Below are 15,583 nucleotides of genomic sequence, written 5' to 3' on the forward strand. Positions count from 1 at the left end.
GCTTTTTTACTTTAATCAAAATTGTCTCTTCCATAATTCTCCCAATTTCTGGTTGGATCAAGAGATCTCTTTCTACTTTTAGCTGTGAAAGTAGCTTTTTGTTCTTCCAATGATGTGGTCTTTTATGTCTGGGTCATTAATCCCTTTGGGACTTAATTATGGTTTATTATGCAATATGGTGAGAGCTGCTGGTCTCAAACTAATTTCTGCCAAGTAGTTTTCAGTTGTCCAATAATGAGTCTTTATCCCAGTTGTTAGGGTACTTGAGTTTATTGAACAATTTGCTTCTAGATTTTGTGTACCTAATTTGTGCAATTGATCAATTTTCACTATTTTTAAATAGACTAATCTGTTTTGATGATTGCTATTTGTCAGCACAATTTGAAATCTGTCTCCACTTTTCTTATTCCTTTCAAATATTTTTTTAAATTCCTTTCAAATATTTGACCTTTTGCTCTTGCAGATGAACTTTTATCATTCTATTTCTATAAAGTAACTACTTGGCAGTTTGATTGGCATGGCACTGCATAATTAATTTAGCTAATAAATCTCTTCTTCCGCTCTGACTTGCCTAATTGCTTCGAGAAATGTATCCCTCCTGCGGTCAGAACCATTTTCTGGGTTACAGATCTTCTTGACGGTCAGATGAAATTTATGAATCCCTTCTCAAAATAACGTTTTTAATTACATAGAATCAAATACATATTACAAAGGAAACAAAATAAATTTATCAAAATATTTTTCTTTGTAGTATTTTCATTTCCCCAGTTACATAGAAAAAGTTTTTAGCATTTGTTTTTCAAAATTTTGAGCTCCAATTTTTCTCCTTCTCTCCCCTCCTCTCTCTTTGAGAAGGCAAGCAATTTATCAAATTAAAAAAAAAATCATGGACCCTTTTGGCAGTCCGGTGAAGGCTACGAACCCTTTCTCAGAATGTTTACAAATGCATAAAATTGCATGATACAAAAGAAATCAAATATACTGAAATAAAAGTATTATTTTTAAAAAATTCAAAGATCGTTTGAAACGAAAGCATAGACCCCAGATAAATAAATCGATACCCAGATCTATATTTAATCACAATAATGATGCTAATTGAGACTTAAGCGGATGGAGAATTCCGTTTTCTAACGTTTCCTCTAGGGACGAAAGGCAACAGCGATAATTCCCCAAAAATTATCTCCCCTTCGGGAGACAGCCTAAACCAGGGCTCGAACGCGGTGTGCTAAGCACGTCTGGGAGAGGGAGGCCGGGGAGGGGGGAAGGGCGATGGTGGCAGAGAGCAAGTCTTCTGGAAAAGAGAGGAGCCTGGAGGGCTTTGGCGTAGGAGCAGCAGCCGCGACCTGCACTCCTCGGAGTCAGGCAGAATGAGAGGGGGGAGGGGAGCGGAGGACTGGTCTCGTGCACCGACGCTTCTCCAGTTTACCAGCCAAGCCCAGCTCCATTCTCCGCCCCTGAGAACCGGCGTTTGCCCAGCTGCTGGCAACATTCCCTCCCTCCCTCCCCGCTAGTGCTCCAGCGCCCAGGCCACGCCCCCGGCGCAAAGACATGACGGACCTAGGCGAAAGCAAGCACAAGTTGCTGTCGGAAGTCTCCTACAAGTTCCCCTTCCGCTCTACAAGACACTTCCGGTTTGGTCCGCCAACATGGAGGCCGAGGCCTCTAGGACGAGTGGCTACTAATCAGCGGCAGTGCTTATTTCCAGCCCCCTCCTCCGTTTCTCCCCACACCGTCCCCATTCCAATTATCGAGCTCGCTGAATGGGGTCGGGGCTCCCGTCCGTCCACCCCGGTCCCCACTCCATTGCGGGGCAGCGTTAGTAGAAGCGGGGTGGCGACAGGCCAAGCCGAGGCGACGACAGCGGCGGCTGCGCCAGTCCCGGGTTCCTAGCGGCGGCGGCGGCGGCGGGCGGGGGAGGGAGGCGGGTCTCCCGAGCCGCGTTCTACGGCGCCGCCGCGCGCGAGCCGCCCCCGCCACTGCCCGCGCGAGCCGCCATGGCTCCGGTGCAGCTGGAGAGTCACCAGCTGGTCCCGCCCGGAGGCGGCGGCGGCGGAGGCCCCGCGTCCGCGCCCGCACCTCCTCCTCCGGGGGCCGCGGTGGCTGCGGCGGCCGCAGCTGCGGCCAGCCCGGGCTACCGGCTCAGCACCCTCATCGAGTTCCTGCTCCACCGGGCCTACGCGGAGCTCATGGTGCTGACAGACCTGTAAGTACCCCCCCCCCCCCTCCGCCCAGGGGTCTCTGCTCCCCCCACTCCGGTCAGCCCGAGCTCTTCTCCCCCTGTGGCGCCCCTGGGCAGTTCCAGCGCGAGTGCGCGCAGGCTTGGGTAGGACCTGCATCGTTGGGGTTTCCCCGGGACACTGCAGAAGCTTCTTAAATGGGCGCTTTAGTACAATCGTAGCGAAGGCTGTCCTGAAGTCGTTCTGGCGCCCCTTGACTAGAAAGGCGGTCCGTCTGTCAAAAGGACGGGTCTGTCATCTTCTGCCTGGTACGTCTAGTCGTATTTTTCTTCCAGCACCGAAGTCGGGAAAGGGAAGGAGAGGCAATCTTTCCGACTTTTCCATCTTTCTTTTTCTAAATGAGTCTTAAGTTAAGGTAATAGATACGTTCGCTTACTTGTTACAGTAGTCTCTAATTATTCAACTTAGAGAATCACAGATTTGATCTGAAAGTAGGTTATCTCTTTTACAAATGAGCAGTCAGAACTTAAAATCACTTGTCCGATCCCGTACGGAACTGGTAAGCGTCTGAGCTCACTTTTGAACTGAGCACCACTGACCGAGTCCAACTCTATCCAAATAATCTGCCTTCAAGTGCTCTATAGCAACTTGTGTAAATAAATGGTCTGGGCATTGCACTTTGGGCAGAAATTGAGGGGGGGGTTGAGTTTTTGAAATTCTTGAATTTTTCGTTGTATTTAGTAGAAATAAAAAGTATTGCTTTTTTTTTTCACCTGAAATTTTATAAAATAGGAATCTTAATGCCACTCCAACTAGTTATAAAGTGAGTTATGCTATAATTTGGCAAATGCAGATTTCAGAATTGTAGCATATATTTTAGACTTTTTTTTCCCTCTACCTTAAAATTTATCCCCCTAGAATGGATTTTTTTTTTCCAAAAATGTCACCTATTTTTAAAAATTTTTACAAAAATTTTATGCATGGGTAATTTTACAGCATTGACAATTGCAAAACCTTTTGTTTCAACTTTTTCCCTCCTTCCCCTTCCCCCTTCCCCCAGATGACAGGTTGACCAATACATGTTAAATATGTTAAAATATAAGTTAAATACAATATATGTATATATGACTAAACAGTTGTTTTGCTGTACAAAAAGAACCAGACTTTGAAACAGTTTATAATTAGCCTGTGAAGGAAATCCAAAATGCAGGAGGACAAAAATAGAGAGATTGGGAATTCTATGTAGTGGTTCATAGTCATCTCCCAGAGTTCTTTCGCTGGGTGTAGCTGGTTCAGTTCATTACTGCTCTATTGGAATTGATTTGGTTCATCTCATTGTTGAAGAGGGCCACATCCATCAGAATACATCCTCATACAGTATTGTTGCTGAAGTATATAATGATCTCTGGTCCTGCTCATTTCACTCAGCATCAGTTCATCTGAATCTCTCCAGGCCTTTCTGAAATCATTCTGTTGGTCATTTCTTACAGAACAATAATATTCCATGATATTCATATGCCACAATTTATTCAGCCATTCTCCAATTGATGGACATCCACTCACTTTCCAGTTTCTGGCCACCACAAAGAGGGCTGCCGCAAACATTCTTGCGCATTCAGGTCCCTTTCCCTTCTTTATGATTTTTCCTTTCTTTATCTTCTTTGGGATATAAATCCAGTAGAAACAAAGACTATGAACAGTTTGATAACTCTTTGAGTATAATTCCAAATTGCTCTCCAGAATGGCTGGATGTTAGAATGGATTTTTAAAGTTCTCTTCTGGAGAAAGCAGAACCGTATCTTATATATCTGTAAACTTTTTCTAAAGGTTCATGCGTGAAGCAGTGGGTTTGAATTTTATTACACGAGGCATGTAGGAATTCTTGAAAGAAAGTTTTGAAATTCCTAAGCAACAGTCCTTGTTGACTTAAGAGAACACCCAGGACTTAGAATAAATGATCCTTCTTAGATGCCTTAGAGCAGGGGTTCTCAAAATATGTCCTTTGGGCCAGATCTGCCCCTGAGGACATTTATGTGGCCTGCTGGATATGGCAAATGGGCTGAGGAGCAGAGACAGTGTGAGTTTTTGTTTTTACTATAGTCCGGCTTCCAATAGTCTGAGGGACAGTGAACTTTATGTTCTTGTTTCTGTCTGACACATTAAAGCCCCAGGCAAAATAAAGAAGTTAAAGGTCTTTGTGTTAACTAACCCTTAATCTCCTTTTACCCTATAACAATTTTTAAAAATTTGACTGATTAATCATCCTTTATTTGAATCTTTACATTTTAAGTGAAATATCTCAAAGTCACATAGTGGATGGAAAGTTCTGGGGTCAGGGAAGTCTGAGTTACTTTTGACTCATAGTGACTTAGAGAAGGTCATGTTACTTCCCAAAACCTCAGGAAACTCCTTCCAGACTGTAAAATTTTGGAACAATTGTTGATTCTCTTAGGGAGAACCCCACTTCCCTCCACCCCAACCCCACACTTATGAAATTATAGGTAAGACCAAAAAAAGAATTTCCCATTGTGGAACAAAAAGTTTTGCTTCATGTAAAGCACTTCTAGGTATCTGTTGGTCACTCATATAAATCTACTTATAAGGCCATTTCTGAATCCCAGACTAAAGTACTACTTTTAAAGTGCCTGGTTGGGGATTAAGGGTCAGAAGGGATTGGTCATAGTCTCTTTTTGAGGAAGAAGATAGTGGATGAATCTGATGTATCTGCTGATTTAAGAATGGGTCACTTGGTTGCTTTCCTTTGCCTTTGTAGATTTGGAGTCTGAAGACCTGTGTTGGAATCCCAGGTTTGGTTACTATCTGTATGGCCTTTTGCAAGTCACTTAACTTCTTTGGACTTCAATATTTCACTTGTATTCACTATAAAATGAAGGAGTTCATCTAGATGATCTCAAATCCCATTCAGCTATCTAAATCCTATATACATTTGAGTTCTGAAACTGCTTAAATCACAGATTTGATCTTTTGAACTCCCTCTTTTCTCCAATATCTTTATTGGTTCCTTTTTTAAATGCATCATAATCTGTGATGTCATATCAAATACTTTTCATTCAGGTAATAATTTTCTGGTAATAAAAGTTCTCCAAATTTAATTAGGTTAGTTCTTGAACAGAACTTCTCTCACTTGGTTCTACTTGAAGACTTTTCATCTTGATAAGATCTGCCAGAACTCACGTTATGCCGAGCATAGTTTTTAGGAACTGAGAGTAATCTTTATTAGAACAATAATTTTACTGTATGTTTCTGTATACCTACTTCTCTATGATATCACATACATCATCTCATTTGATTCTTAAAACATCCTGGGATCCAGACCTAGCAAATATTTTATGTATTTAATAATAATATTCCAACATAATAGTATAATTTGTAATATTTAACAGATATCTGAGTCTTAGAGAAATTAAATGATTTGCACAAAGCCATATGGGTAATCAATAATAAAGTCAGAACTAAAATCTTTTAGTTTAGATAATTTTTAAATTCAGGTACAGAATCTGAATTAGAAAATACTTAATAAATCTCCACAATATCCCTGAAAAGTTGTCTTTCAGTTTCTATTTGATGACCTCCAGTGATAGGAAACCCAAGGCTTTAGTTATTAGGAAGTTGTTTTTTTTTTTTTTTTTTAAATTCTGCTAAAATCTGCTATTGCAACTTCTACCTATTACTGTATAGTTCTGTCTTCTGGGTAGAAATAAACTAATCTTTTTTCCAAATGATAATTTGCATGTTTTGATAGCTATCACATCATCCACCCTTCTCTAAGTTCAAATTCCCTGTTTAGAACTCATTTGATCCTTATATTTGGTCTCCAATTTATTTCTAGTGTTGTTATTGCCCTCTTCTTTTGAGTACCACATCCTTAACATCCTTCCTAAAATGTAACAACGGAATTATGGTCTGAGCAGGGCAAAATATAAGATGATCATCACCTCCTGAGTCAGGACAATAAATTTATCTTAATGTAGCCTAAGGTTATGTTCTTTTGGTTTTGATGACACCTTATTTACTCATATTGAGGTCTTTTAATCTTAGACCTCCTTTTCTTAGTTTTTCTACATTTTTGTTCTTTTGGAAATCTGATTTCCTCTAGAACAGAGCTTCTTAAACTTTTTCTACTTGCAACCCCTTTGGCCTTAACCCTGGATAGATAGCTAGGTAGAATAGGTATACAAATAAAATATTTACTGATAATCATAATTTTGTGACTCCACATGGGGTTGAAACCCACAGTTAAAGAAGCTTAGCTCTAGAAGACATTGTGTCCTTGACCACTCTTTCAAATACCAAATGCTCACTTTAATATTCCTTTGCATACTAGTTCAGAAGTAATTTTACTGGCTTGTTCCTCACTACCACTTCCAAACCTCTCTGCCCCCATATTTTGGCAGCCTCTCCCCTTTTTGAAATGTTCAAAGTCATCCAGTGGAGGTTTATTTGCCTTCCTTGCTCAGTCTTCTTTATACTAACTCCTATCCTTCAGCTCAGGGACTGAAACATTGATGTCCTTTAGAATACCTCGGCCTCCCATTTCACCTATATGCTATGCTTTTACTGTATCTCAGCTGCCCTAGCTCTCACTTACTCCATATTAGTTTGAATTAGTAAATGTATTTCTCTAATCATAACTATTGTTCCATCCATCCATTCCATCTTACTCTTTCTAAAACAGTCTCTGTTCTCAACATGACTTTTTAATTCCTTCTTCCCCTCCTTTTCTTCCAGTCATTCTAACTCTGGTCTCACATTTCTCCCTTCAATAAAAGTCTAATCATTTTAACTGTATAATTATCTAATCTACCTAGATCCCTGATAATAAAATTATAACCTGCAGTAGCTGCTCCAAAACTTCTTTTCTCTGCTTAAGCTCCTCATATCATTCCTTCTCCCTCCCTCTCTTTCCCTTCTTCCTTCCCTTTTTTCTCTCCCTCCCTCTCTTTCTCTCTCCCTCTCCTTCATCCCTTAATTAACCCTCCAGAAGAAGACCTTATTTCCTGCTTTGCTGAGAAAATTAAAGTCGTTCTCCCCTCCCTTTTCTTTTTCTTTTTTTTTTTCTTTTTCTGAAAATGACTAGCATTTACCTGCTTCCAGGCCTGTGGAAGCTGTGTTGTGCTTCATGGGTTTGTTTGTTTGTTTCTTTTGAATTGACTTAGATTATCTCAGTCATAGTTATCAGTTATTTCAATGCTGGCATATAGTTCAACCCAGCCTTGTTAGTTCTTTGAACATAGTTGATTCACTCCGACTTCACTTACACTGTACTCTTTCTCACCTCACCTTAACAGTTCTTTGCCTGGAACTTGGAACTCATTTTTTCTTTGTCCTGTGATCTTCTAGGTTTTTACCATCTCATTCTTGCAATGTTGTTATCATTCAGTACTTCTAAGACTGACCATCCCACAACCATGAAAGCATAGCAATTCTCTTTCCTGTGGGCTTTGGGTATCTAGGACTTCCTGGAATGTGTGTATATAGAAAAGGGGAAGAAGAGATGCTGTTGGACCATTCTGGATCTTTCAGATAAATGACCAAATTGCAGGGAGGGGAAAGTATATAATGAAAGGAACCTACTGTTGGAGTGTCAAATACAAGATTTTAGGGGATTACCTGTGTATTTAATCAGATAAGGATTTAATTCTGTTTGGTTGGGAGGTGGGGAGAACTATGGTTCTATTGCTGATTATAGACACTAGAGTGATAAATTCTCCTTTCTGGATTGTTATGATAGTGCTTTCACTTTGCTCTCTTTGTGGTCTGCTTCATATCATACCCCTTTGCTCTAAAAGTACCCCAAGAAAAGAAAAGCTTAAGGAGTTTGGTTTATATATAAGTAGTTCTAATTACAGTCATTTCTCAGCTGCTTTCATGTTGAATCACTGAAATACAGTAAATTTTGCAACTATGTATTATCTTGTTTACGTCCAATTGTATTACAGAAAAAAGTATTCATAAACCTTCATCCTTTTGTGCATTGAATAGTCTTCACAACATTGATCTGTTCAAAAGTTCAAGAAAATGAATGAGCATATTTATAGTTTTCTCCAGTGAACATATTTAACATATTTATAGTTCTTTTAATGAAATTAATTCTTGTTCTTATGGGCCTATGGTTCCTGAACATATGAACACTTCAGGTTAAAAGAAATGTCATACTAGGCAGAACTTGTGCCATAGTGCCTGGCACATAATGAGTGTGTTTAATAAATGCTTATTGATTTATTACTAGCATAAAAAATGCCAATGAAGTACTTTGAGTAAAGAAAATTTTAATTTTTCCTTATTTTCATACTTGTGAAAATGCTTGTATTGCATGCAGTTTTATGTTCATAAAAAATAAAATCAGGTTGTTAGCCAAATTGGACTTTGCAGTATACAATGACAGGTATTATAATGCTATTTTCTAAGTTATCAATAATGTTACATAATACTACATTTTAAATAGTGCAATGCTTTGATTTAAAAGTAATATTTATGTAATTAAAATATTTTTTGTTTCCTTAGATTGCCAAGGAAATCAGATGTGGAAAGGTGAGTTTTAAAGATATCCTTATTTCTATCCCAGTTTAAATATAACTAGAACTTTGTTCTGATATGTTATATGAAGAGAAAGCATTAGTGAACAGGCTTAGCAAGTAAATGTAGATGGGACTATAACATGTGGTGCCTATAAACTTCTTGAATGCTTTGATCATAAATGTAGTTCAGATTATTTATTCACCTATGTTCATTCCCATTTCATAAAAACAAGATATAAACAAAAATTCCTTTTGTGGACTTGGATTTACTTTAGCCACTCATCTTCAAGACATCCATAGGACCTTTAAAAGAAAACTTCATATAATATTAAGAATTTTTTTTAAGGCCCTTTAAGTAAAGACCTCTTCTTTTTGTAGTCTATGTAGAACTTAACTTTAAATGTATAAAAACCTTTTTTGCAAATGCAAAGGATTTGTGGAGATCAGGAACCAATTTTTTTTGTTAAAACACTTTTCCTTCAGCGTTGAATTCTTACCCCTTGACCTTATTATTAGAGGGGCTAAGGAGGTAGCTTGGTTTCTCCATTTATCTGCCTACAGAATTTACATTATATAGGAACAGTATATAGCTGTTCAGTACATACAATCTACTATGTCTGGCAAGCTGATGTGTTGGGATATCATGATATAATCCTTTTATTGAGCCTATTCAGTAAACATATACTAAATAGTTAACTACCTGCCAGGCAGTATGTGAAGCACTAGAAATACCATTAATGAAAAGAAAGATAGCCCTTGTCCTCAAAGAGCTTAATGACATCTAATTATGGGTAAAGAGTTGCATGGCAATTTTAAAGTCTCTTTAATTTATACATTGTTGAATTTCCTTTGCAATATTATCTTAAAGAAGGGACAGAAGTACAGAATTACCTGGTTTCATGTTTTTCAAAGGCTTTTGTAGAAAGGCTCAGGTTTTCATGTCTTGAAAAGACCCTTTTCATTTTCTTCTTCTCTTACTCTGATTTTTCCTGAAAAGGAGGCTATTCCCTTCAAGCCAAACCCCTCTTATAAGTATCCTTGATCCTATCTCCTCCCATTTTCTCTAGTAGTTGTCCTCATAACCATTTCATGATCCCTTTCTCTAAACTTGACCTCTTCCTCCCTACTGGTTCCTTCCCTCCCTTAAAAAACTCACAGTGGACTCCTTCAAGTCATCTTTTTCTGCTCATCCTCTCAGCCAAAACCCCTAGAAAACACTGTCACTATTCCTCCTTTCACTTGTAAGCCTCTTGCAGTCTGACTTCTGACCTCATCACTCAAAACTTCTTTTTTTCCAAAGTTACCAATTGTCTCATTATTATTATTAATTATTAAATTATTAGTCTCTTAGTCCTCATCCAAGTTCATGACCTCTCAGTAGTGTACTATATTCTTGACAGATAAATTCTCCTTTCTGGATTGTTATGATAGTGCTTTCACTTTGTTCTCTTTGTGGTCTGCTTCATATCATACCCCTTTGCTCTAAAAGTACCCCAAGTCTCTTGCCTGGGTATTCCTCTCTCTGCACTCAATCTTAAATAGGTCCCATAGTTTCATTTATCATCTCTATCCATATGATTCCCAAGTCTATATATACTACCCAAGTTATTTTCTTAAGTTGCCACATTCTTCCATATCTACCTATGTAACATTTGTAACAAACTTCCCATTCTCTGTTCATACAGCTGCCACCTTAATTCAGATCTTCATCACCTCTCACTTGGACTATTACAATAATTTTCTAATTGGTCTCTCCAAGTCTCTTCCACTTCAAACTTTCTTGGACATAACTGCCAAAGGGATTGATTTTCTTAATGTTTTTCACTCCCTCCTTATTTACTAAAGTCTAGTGGCTCCCTGTCAGCTCTAGAATCAACACTTCTGGGTTTAACATTCCAAGCTTTTCACAATCTAAGCCTACTTTGCTGTACAATTTTCTTTTACATTAATCCTCTTCATGAGCTTCATGGACTAGCCAAAATTGTCTTTTTATCATTGTTCATATATCCCATTCTATCTTCTATCTCCATGACTTTTGCATGGGCTGTCCCTCATGTCTAGAATATATTCTTTCATTTCCATTTCTTGGAATTCTTAGTACCTTTCAAGACTCAAGTCAAGTGCTGCTTTCTACAGGAGACCTTTCTTTAATTCCTACATTGCTAGTAATTTACCTCTAATGTTGCCTTGGGTCTGTTTTGTACCTGCTCTGTATATAACTATATATGAATGTCTTTCCCTTTAAGCTCCTTGAGGTCAGAGTTTGTTTTCATCTTTGTATCTTTATGTTTATATACATGTACTAGACAGTTAATAAATGTTTGATTGAATCTTTAACTTTAAGTGACTTGTGCTTTGAAAAACACATGTAATTATTTTTCAATTTTAGCTAAATTGTTTAGATAAATCAAAGTATGTTAATAGCTGATTTCACATGGCAGTCAAAAATTCTAAAAACAATTTTTGGCAAAACCTATATAATCTGCATTAAAAAACAAACATGAAGTAATCCAGCTCTTGAATATTTTTTTGGATTATTTTATTATCCATGATGGAAATCAAGCTTCCTAAAGTGATTGTGCCTCTAGAAATAGTGAAATAATAACAATATAGATTTAAACTGAAATAATTGCTTACAACTTTGTTGTATGTGAAATTCTTTTTTGTTATAGTTTTAAATGAGAATGGTAAGATTTTTCATATTCAAACCAAACAAGTTATAAAGTATACATTCTGATATTTTCTATTTACCTACAATTATGCTTTATTTTTATAGGAAAATAGAAATCGTGCAGTTTGCTAGCCGGACACGTCAGCTCTTTGTTCGATTGTTAGCTTTAGTAAAATGGGCTAATAATGCTGGGAAGGTGGAAAAATGTGCGGTAAGTTTTTTTTTTTTTTTTTTAATTTCTCCCCAGAATTTGGTTCAAAATTGATTTATGGTATGTTTAAACTAGTTATGAATTTGCTTTCTAACCTTTTCATCTTCTGATTGGTTGTAACAGGCCACATAATTATTTGAATAATCTCTTCTGTATTATAGCATTTAATGCATTCCAATGTAATTATGTGCATGCAGATTGCATCATGTCTCATTTTTATACCAGCAGGGAATATTATGAGTGTGTTTAGCTTTTGGATTGCGGTATGATATATATTTAGAGACTCTTAAGAGAATTATGATTTGAGGGATGAGAAGTTTCTATCCTTATAGTTGTTGATAATTCTGATGTGAAAGAGTGAGACTACAGATAGAAAGATGGACATGTAAGGAGAAGAGAGATGGAAAAATGACTAAGAATGAATACAAAAGGAAATCAAGAGCCTCTGAAAAAAGAATTTGAGGGCTAAATTCTAGATTGAACTGACACCTGGGAGAAAACTGCTTTTAAAAGCCCAAGTAAAACAAGTTTTGAAAACTAGAATATTAAGAAGGAAGAGGAAACCCCTCTATTTGAGAGCTAAAAGGCAGAGCTATTTAGATAATTTTAAAAATTTTCTATTTTCAAGAATAATAGTCTTTAAAGTGAAAAGATAAAAATTCAAGACTACCAGAAAAATGACTAGTTCCTCCCTCCCTTTCATTATGTGGCCCTGGGGCACTTTTCAATTATAATTAAGAAATTGTGGAGAATTAATAAGAGTTGCCAGCAGCTTAGTGACAGATGAATATTGTCCTGGTTTCCAGAAATGTTAGATAAGTGAGCATAACATTGAACTAGTAGCATATTTATGAGCACTTTGAAGAGGATGTACTGCCAGTCAAATATGGGTTCTCTTAAAAACAAGTAGTGCCAGCTATTGGGGAATTAAGGGAATACATGAAGTATAACATCTTGAGGTAAAAAAAAAAAAAAAAAAGTATATCCAAAGTGTCTTAATTTACCCTTAGAGAAATAGTTAATAGACTTAGACCTGTTTGCAGCTGTTTGAAAATTTTAAAATAATAATAATAATAATAGTAATTCATAATGTCTTCCTAGAGAGGAATCCTTCAGTGAAGTATCATAGAACACTGAACAGGTCAACATTTTTATCATTTACACAAAAGAAGCATAGAAAATATGCTAATTATATTTGTGAAGGGCACAAGCAGGGAAAATAACTGATTTGATGGCTAAACAAATCAAGATTCACAGTGCAAATGGACTAGAATGCTAAGTCAGAACTATAAAAATGAAAATTGATAAAGATAACACAAACTTTTCTATCTAGGCTTTCAAAACATCATTTGCAGTAAGTACAGAGAATACCTGACTTAATCATTCTTAAAGAGATAAAATCTTTATGCATTTCCTTTGATATGTCACTACTCCTACTCCCTCCCAGTAAACTTTAGTGGTTCCCTGTTACTTCTAGGAGCAAAATAGAATGCTTTGTCTTCCAGGGCCTTCATGCCCTAGCCCCCTCATACTTTTCCAGTCCTTTTATATTTTATTCCCCTCCAAGTACTTGGCTCCCAAGAGTTTCTCTGACTGTCTCGTGTTCGTGGCTCTTTTCTTGTGCTCTAACTACTCACCTCCCTGGTTTCCATTAAGTCCAGACTAAAGTCATTTACAGGAAACCTTTCTGAACCTCTCTTAATTCCAGTGCTTTTCCTTAGTTAACTATTATTTGTCCTGTTTAGCTTGACTTTGTATATATTTGTGTGCTTGCATTTCCTTCCCTTAAATTGTAAGCATTGTAAGGGCAGGGACTGTTTTGCCTCTTAGTGTAGCTCCAATACTTAGCATAGTGCTGCCACATACCTAGCCCTATAATTTTTATGTATTCTTATACTGTGCTAAAAGTGGTATAAAGGCTAGAGACATAATAAATAGTCTGTTTGCTGGTCAGAACACAAAGCAATAGACCAGAAATCTCATGGTGGGTTCTAGTTCTAGTTTTGTTAGCTACTAGCTTTATGGTCAAGGACAAATCACTTAATTTATGAGTCTTAGTTTTTCCCTGATTTTAGAAGAGGGATAATAATGCTTAATTTTAGATTTTTTTTTTTGTGAGATTCAGATATATGAAAATCATTTTTAAATTGAAAACAATTCCACTTAATAGTGGAATACAAGCATCCTTATGAAGTCACAAGTTCAGAGCATGATGCAGTAGATAGATAGAGCCTTGACCCTGCAGTCAGGATCTTGGACCTGAGTTCAAATGTGACCTCAGATACTTTAACACTTACTAGCTGTGTGACCCTAGCAAATCACTGAACCCCGATGGCCTCCAAATTCCCTCTTACCCCCCCCCCAAAAAAAAAAAAAATGAACATTAAGTTTTTAAGTAGAGGGTAGGTTGACTTATTAGGAAAGATATGAAAGGGATTCATTGATTCATAAACTTAAACTTGGAAGTGATCTTATATGCCACTTGACTAAACTCTTCATCCCATGTAGTCATCCCAAGGTTTTTGTTCTATTCTCTCTATCCTTTCATTGGTGATCTCATTTGTTCCAGTAGCTACAGTTATCACTTGTGTTACTCTTTTAAGACTTACCTTGCTGTTTCTCCTAACTTCAGTCCCATAATTCCTTAAGGTCTCTTATAATTTAGAGAGTTCCAGAGAGTTTGGTCCAGATCTTTGATTTTATCAGCATAGGGGAATTCCTTGCGTGGAAATTTCTATCACCAACAAACACCAAGCTACAGCTTGCTATCTTAAGAGTTACTGGGGGGGGGGGGGGGGGGGGGAGGAGAGAAGAGTTACTGAGGGGGAAAAAAAAAAAAGAGTTACTGAATCACTAAAAGTTCGGTTAGAGATAAAGCTGGAACCCTTGTCTTCCTGACTCTTATGCCCTACCTCCTATCTTCTAACCATAACAAGGAAGTGCAGAAGAAGTGACCAAAAAGTGGCATCAGTCAGTAAGACATGGACTCAAGTGTGGACAAGTCACTTAACTTCTAAGTGCCCTAGGCTACTCTAAGACTCCAGAAAGTAAAGCTCTATATTGCCAAAGGAAGTTCTTTTCCAGGAACTCCCTACACTAATAAAAAAAAAAAAAATCACAGAGGAAGTAAAATTGCATATTAGCACATATTTTTAACCCCTTAGTTTGTGAGATTAAAAGATTCTAAATTTCATTTAGCTTTTTTTTTTTTTTTTTTTTTTTTTTTTGCTGAGTCAATTGGGGTTAAGTAACTTGCCCAGGGTCACAGAGCTAGGAAGTATTAAGTATCTAAGATCATATTTGAACTCAGGTCCTCCTGACTTCAGGGCTGGTGCTCTACCATTGCACCAACTAGCTGCCCTAAGGATTCTTAACAACCATTATTTCTGTAGTACTTGTAGATAAAAAAGTAAAACCAATTGGGAAGATTTCAAAAGGGTGGTGTTAAATGATCTTTCTGGCAACTATTTTTCATTTTTTTGTCTTTTAAATTATATTGCATTAGAAATATTTTAATTTTCATTATTTATTTTTTATTTAACATTTTAACCTAAGAATGAGTAAATAATATGAAAATTAAATAGTTTTCAAGAAGCATAACATTTAACTTTCCTTTAAAGATGATATCAAGTTTTTTTAGATCAACAAGCAATCCTTTTTGTTGACACTGCTGATCGTCTGGCATCGTTGGCTAGAGATGCATTGGTCCATGCACGTCTACCCAGTTTTGCTATCCCTTATGCCATTGATGTATTGACCACTGGGTCTTATCCACGTCTACCAACCTGCATTAGGGTAAGAGTTTTTTTTAGTATATTTTTAAAAACATTTTTTTCTATAGTGTTTGGTTATTTGGTATTATTTCATTTTGCCACTACAAATACATTTTTACATTAAATTAATTGGAACCAAAATACAAATACTTTAAAAATCATTTATTTTGTTTTGGGGAAGACATAAGGAAATAAGTTATTGGAATGAAAAA

At 37.1% G+C, this 15,583-nt stretch overlaps 1 protein-coding gene across 1 annotated transcript in view; it reads left to right on the forward strand.

Annotated features, from left to right (window-relative positions):
- Window positions 1-1,958: 1,958 nt before the first annotated feature.
- MED14 (mediator complex subunit 14) overlaps window positions 1,959-15,583 on the forward strand; it is a 59,719-nt gene continuing 46,094 nt past the window's right edge. The window contains exons 1-4 of the mRNA XM_074300822.1: window positions 1,959-2,203; window positions 8,703-8,729; window positions 11,493-11,602; window positions 15,230-15,393. Of these exons, the coding sequence (XP_074156923.1) occupies window positions 1,995-2,203; window positions 8,703-8,729; window positions 11,493-11,602; window positions 15,230-15,393 (510 nt within the window). The 5' untranslated portion in view covers window positions 1,959-1,994. The remainder of the gene's footprint in view (window positions 2,204-8,702; window positions 8,730-11,492; window positions 11,603-15,229; window positions 15,394-15,583) is intronic.

The sequence above is a fragment of the Sminthopsis crassicaudata genome, chromosome 3, assembly GCF_048593235.1.
Source record: "Sminthopsis crassicaudata isolate SCR6 chromosome 3, ASM4859323v1, whole genome shotgun sequence".
Classification (NCBI taxonomy): domain Eukaryota; kingdom Metazoa; phylum Chordata; class Mammalia; order Dasyuromorphia; family Dasyuridae; genus Sminthopsis; species Sminthopsis crassicaudata.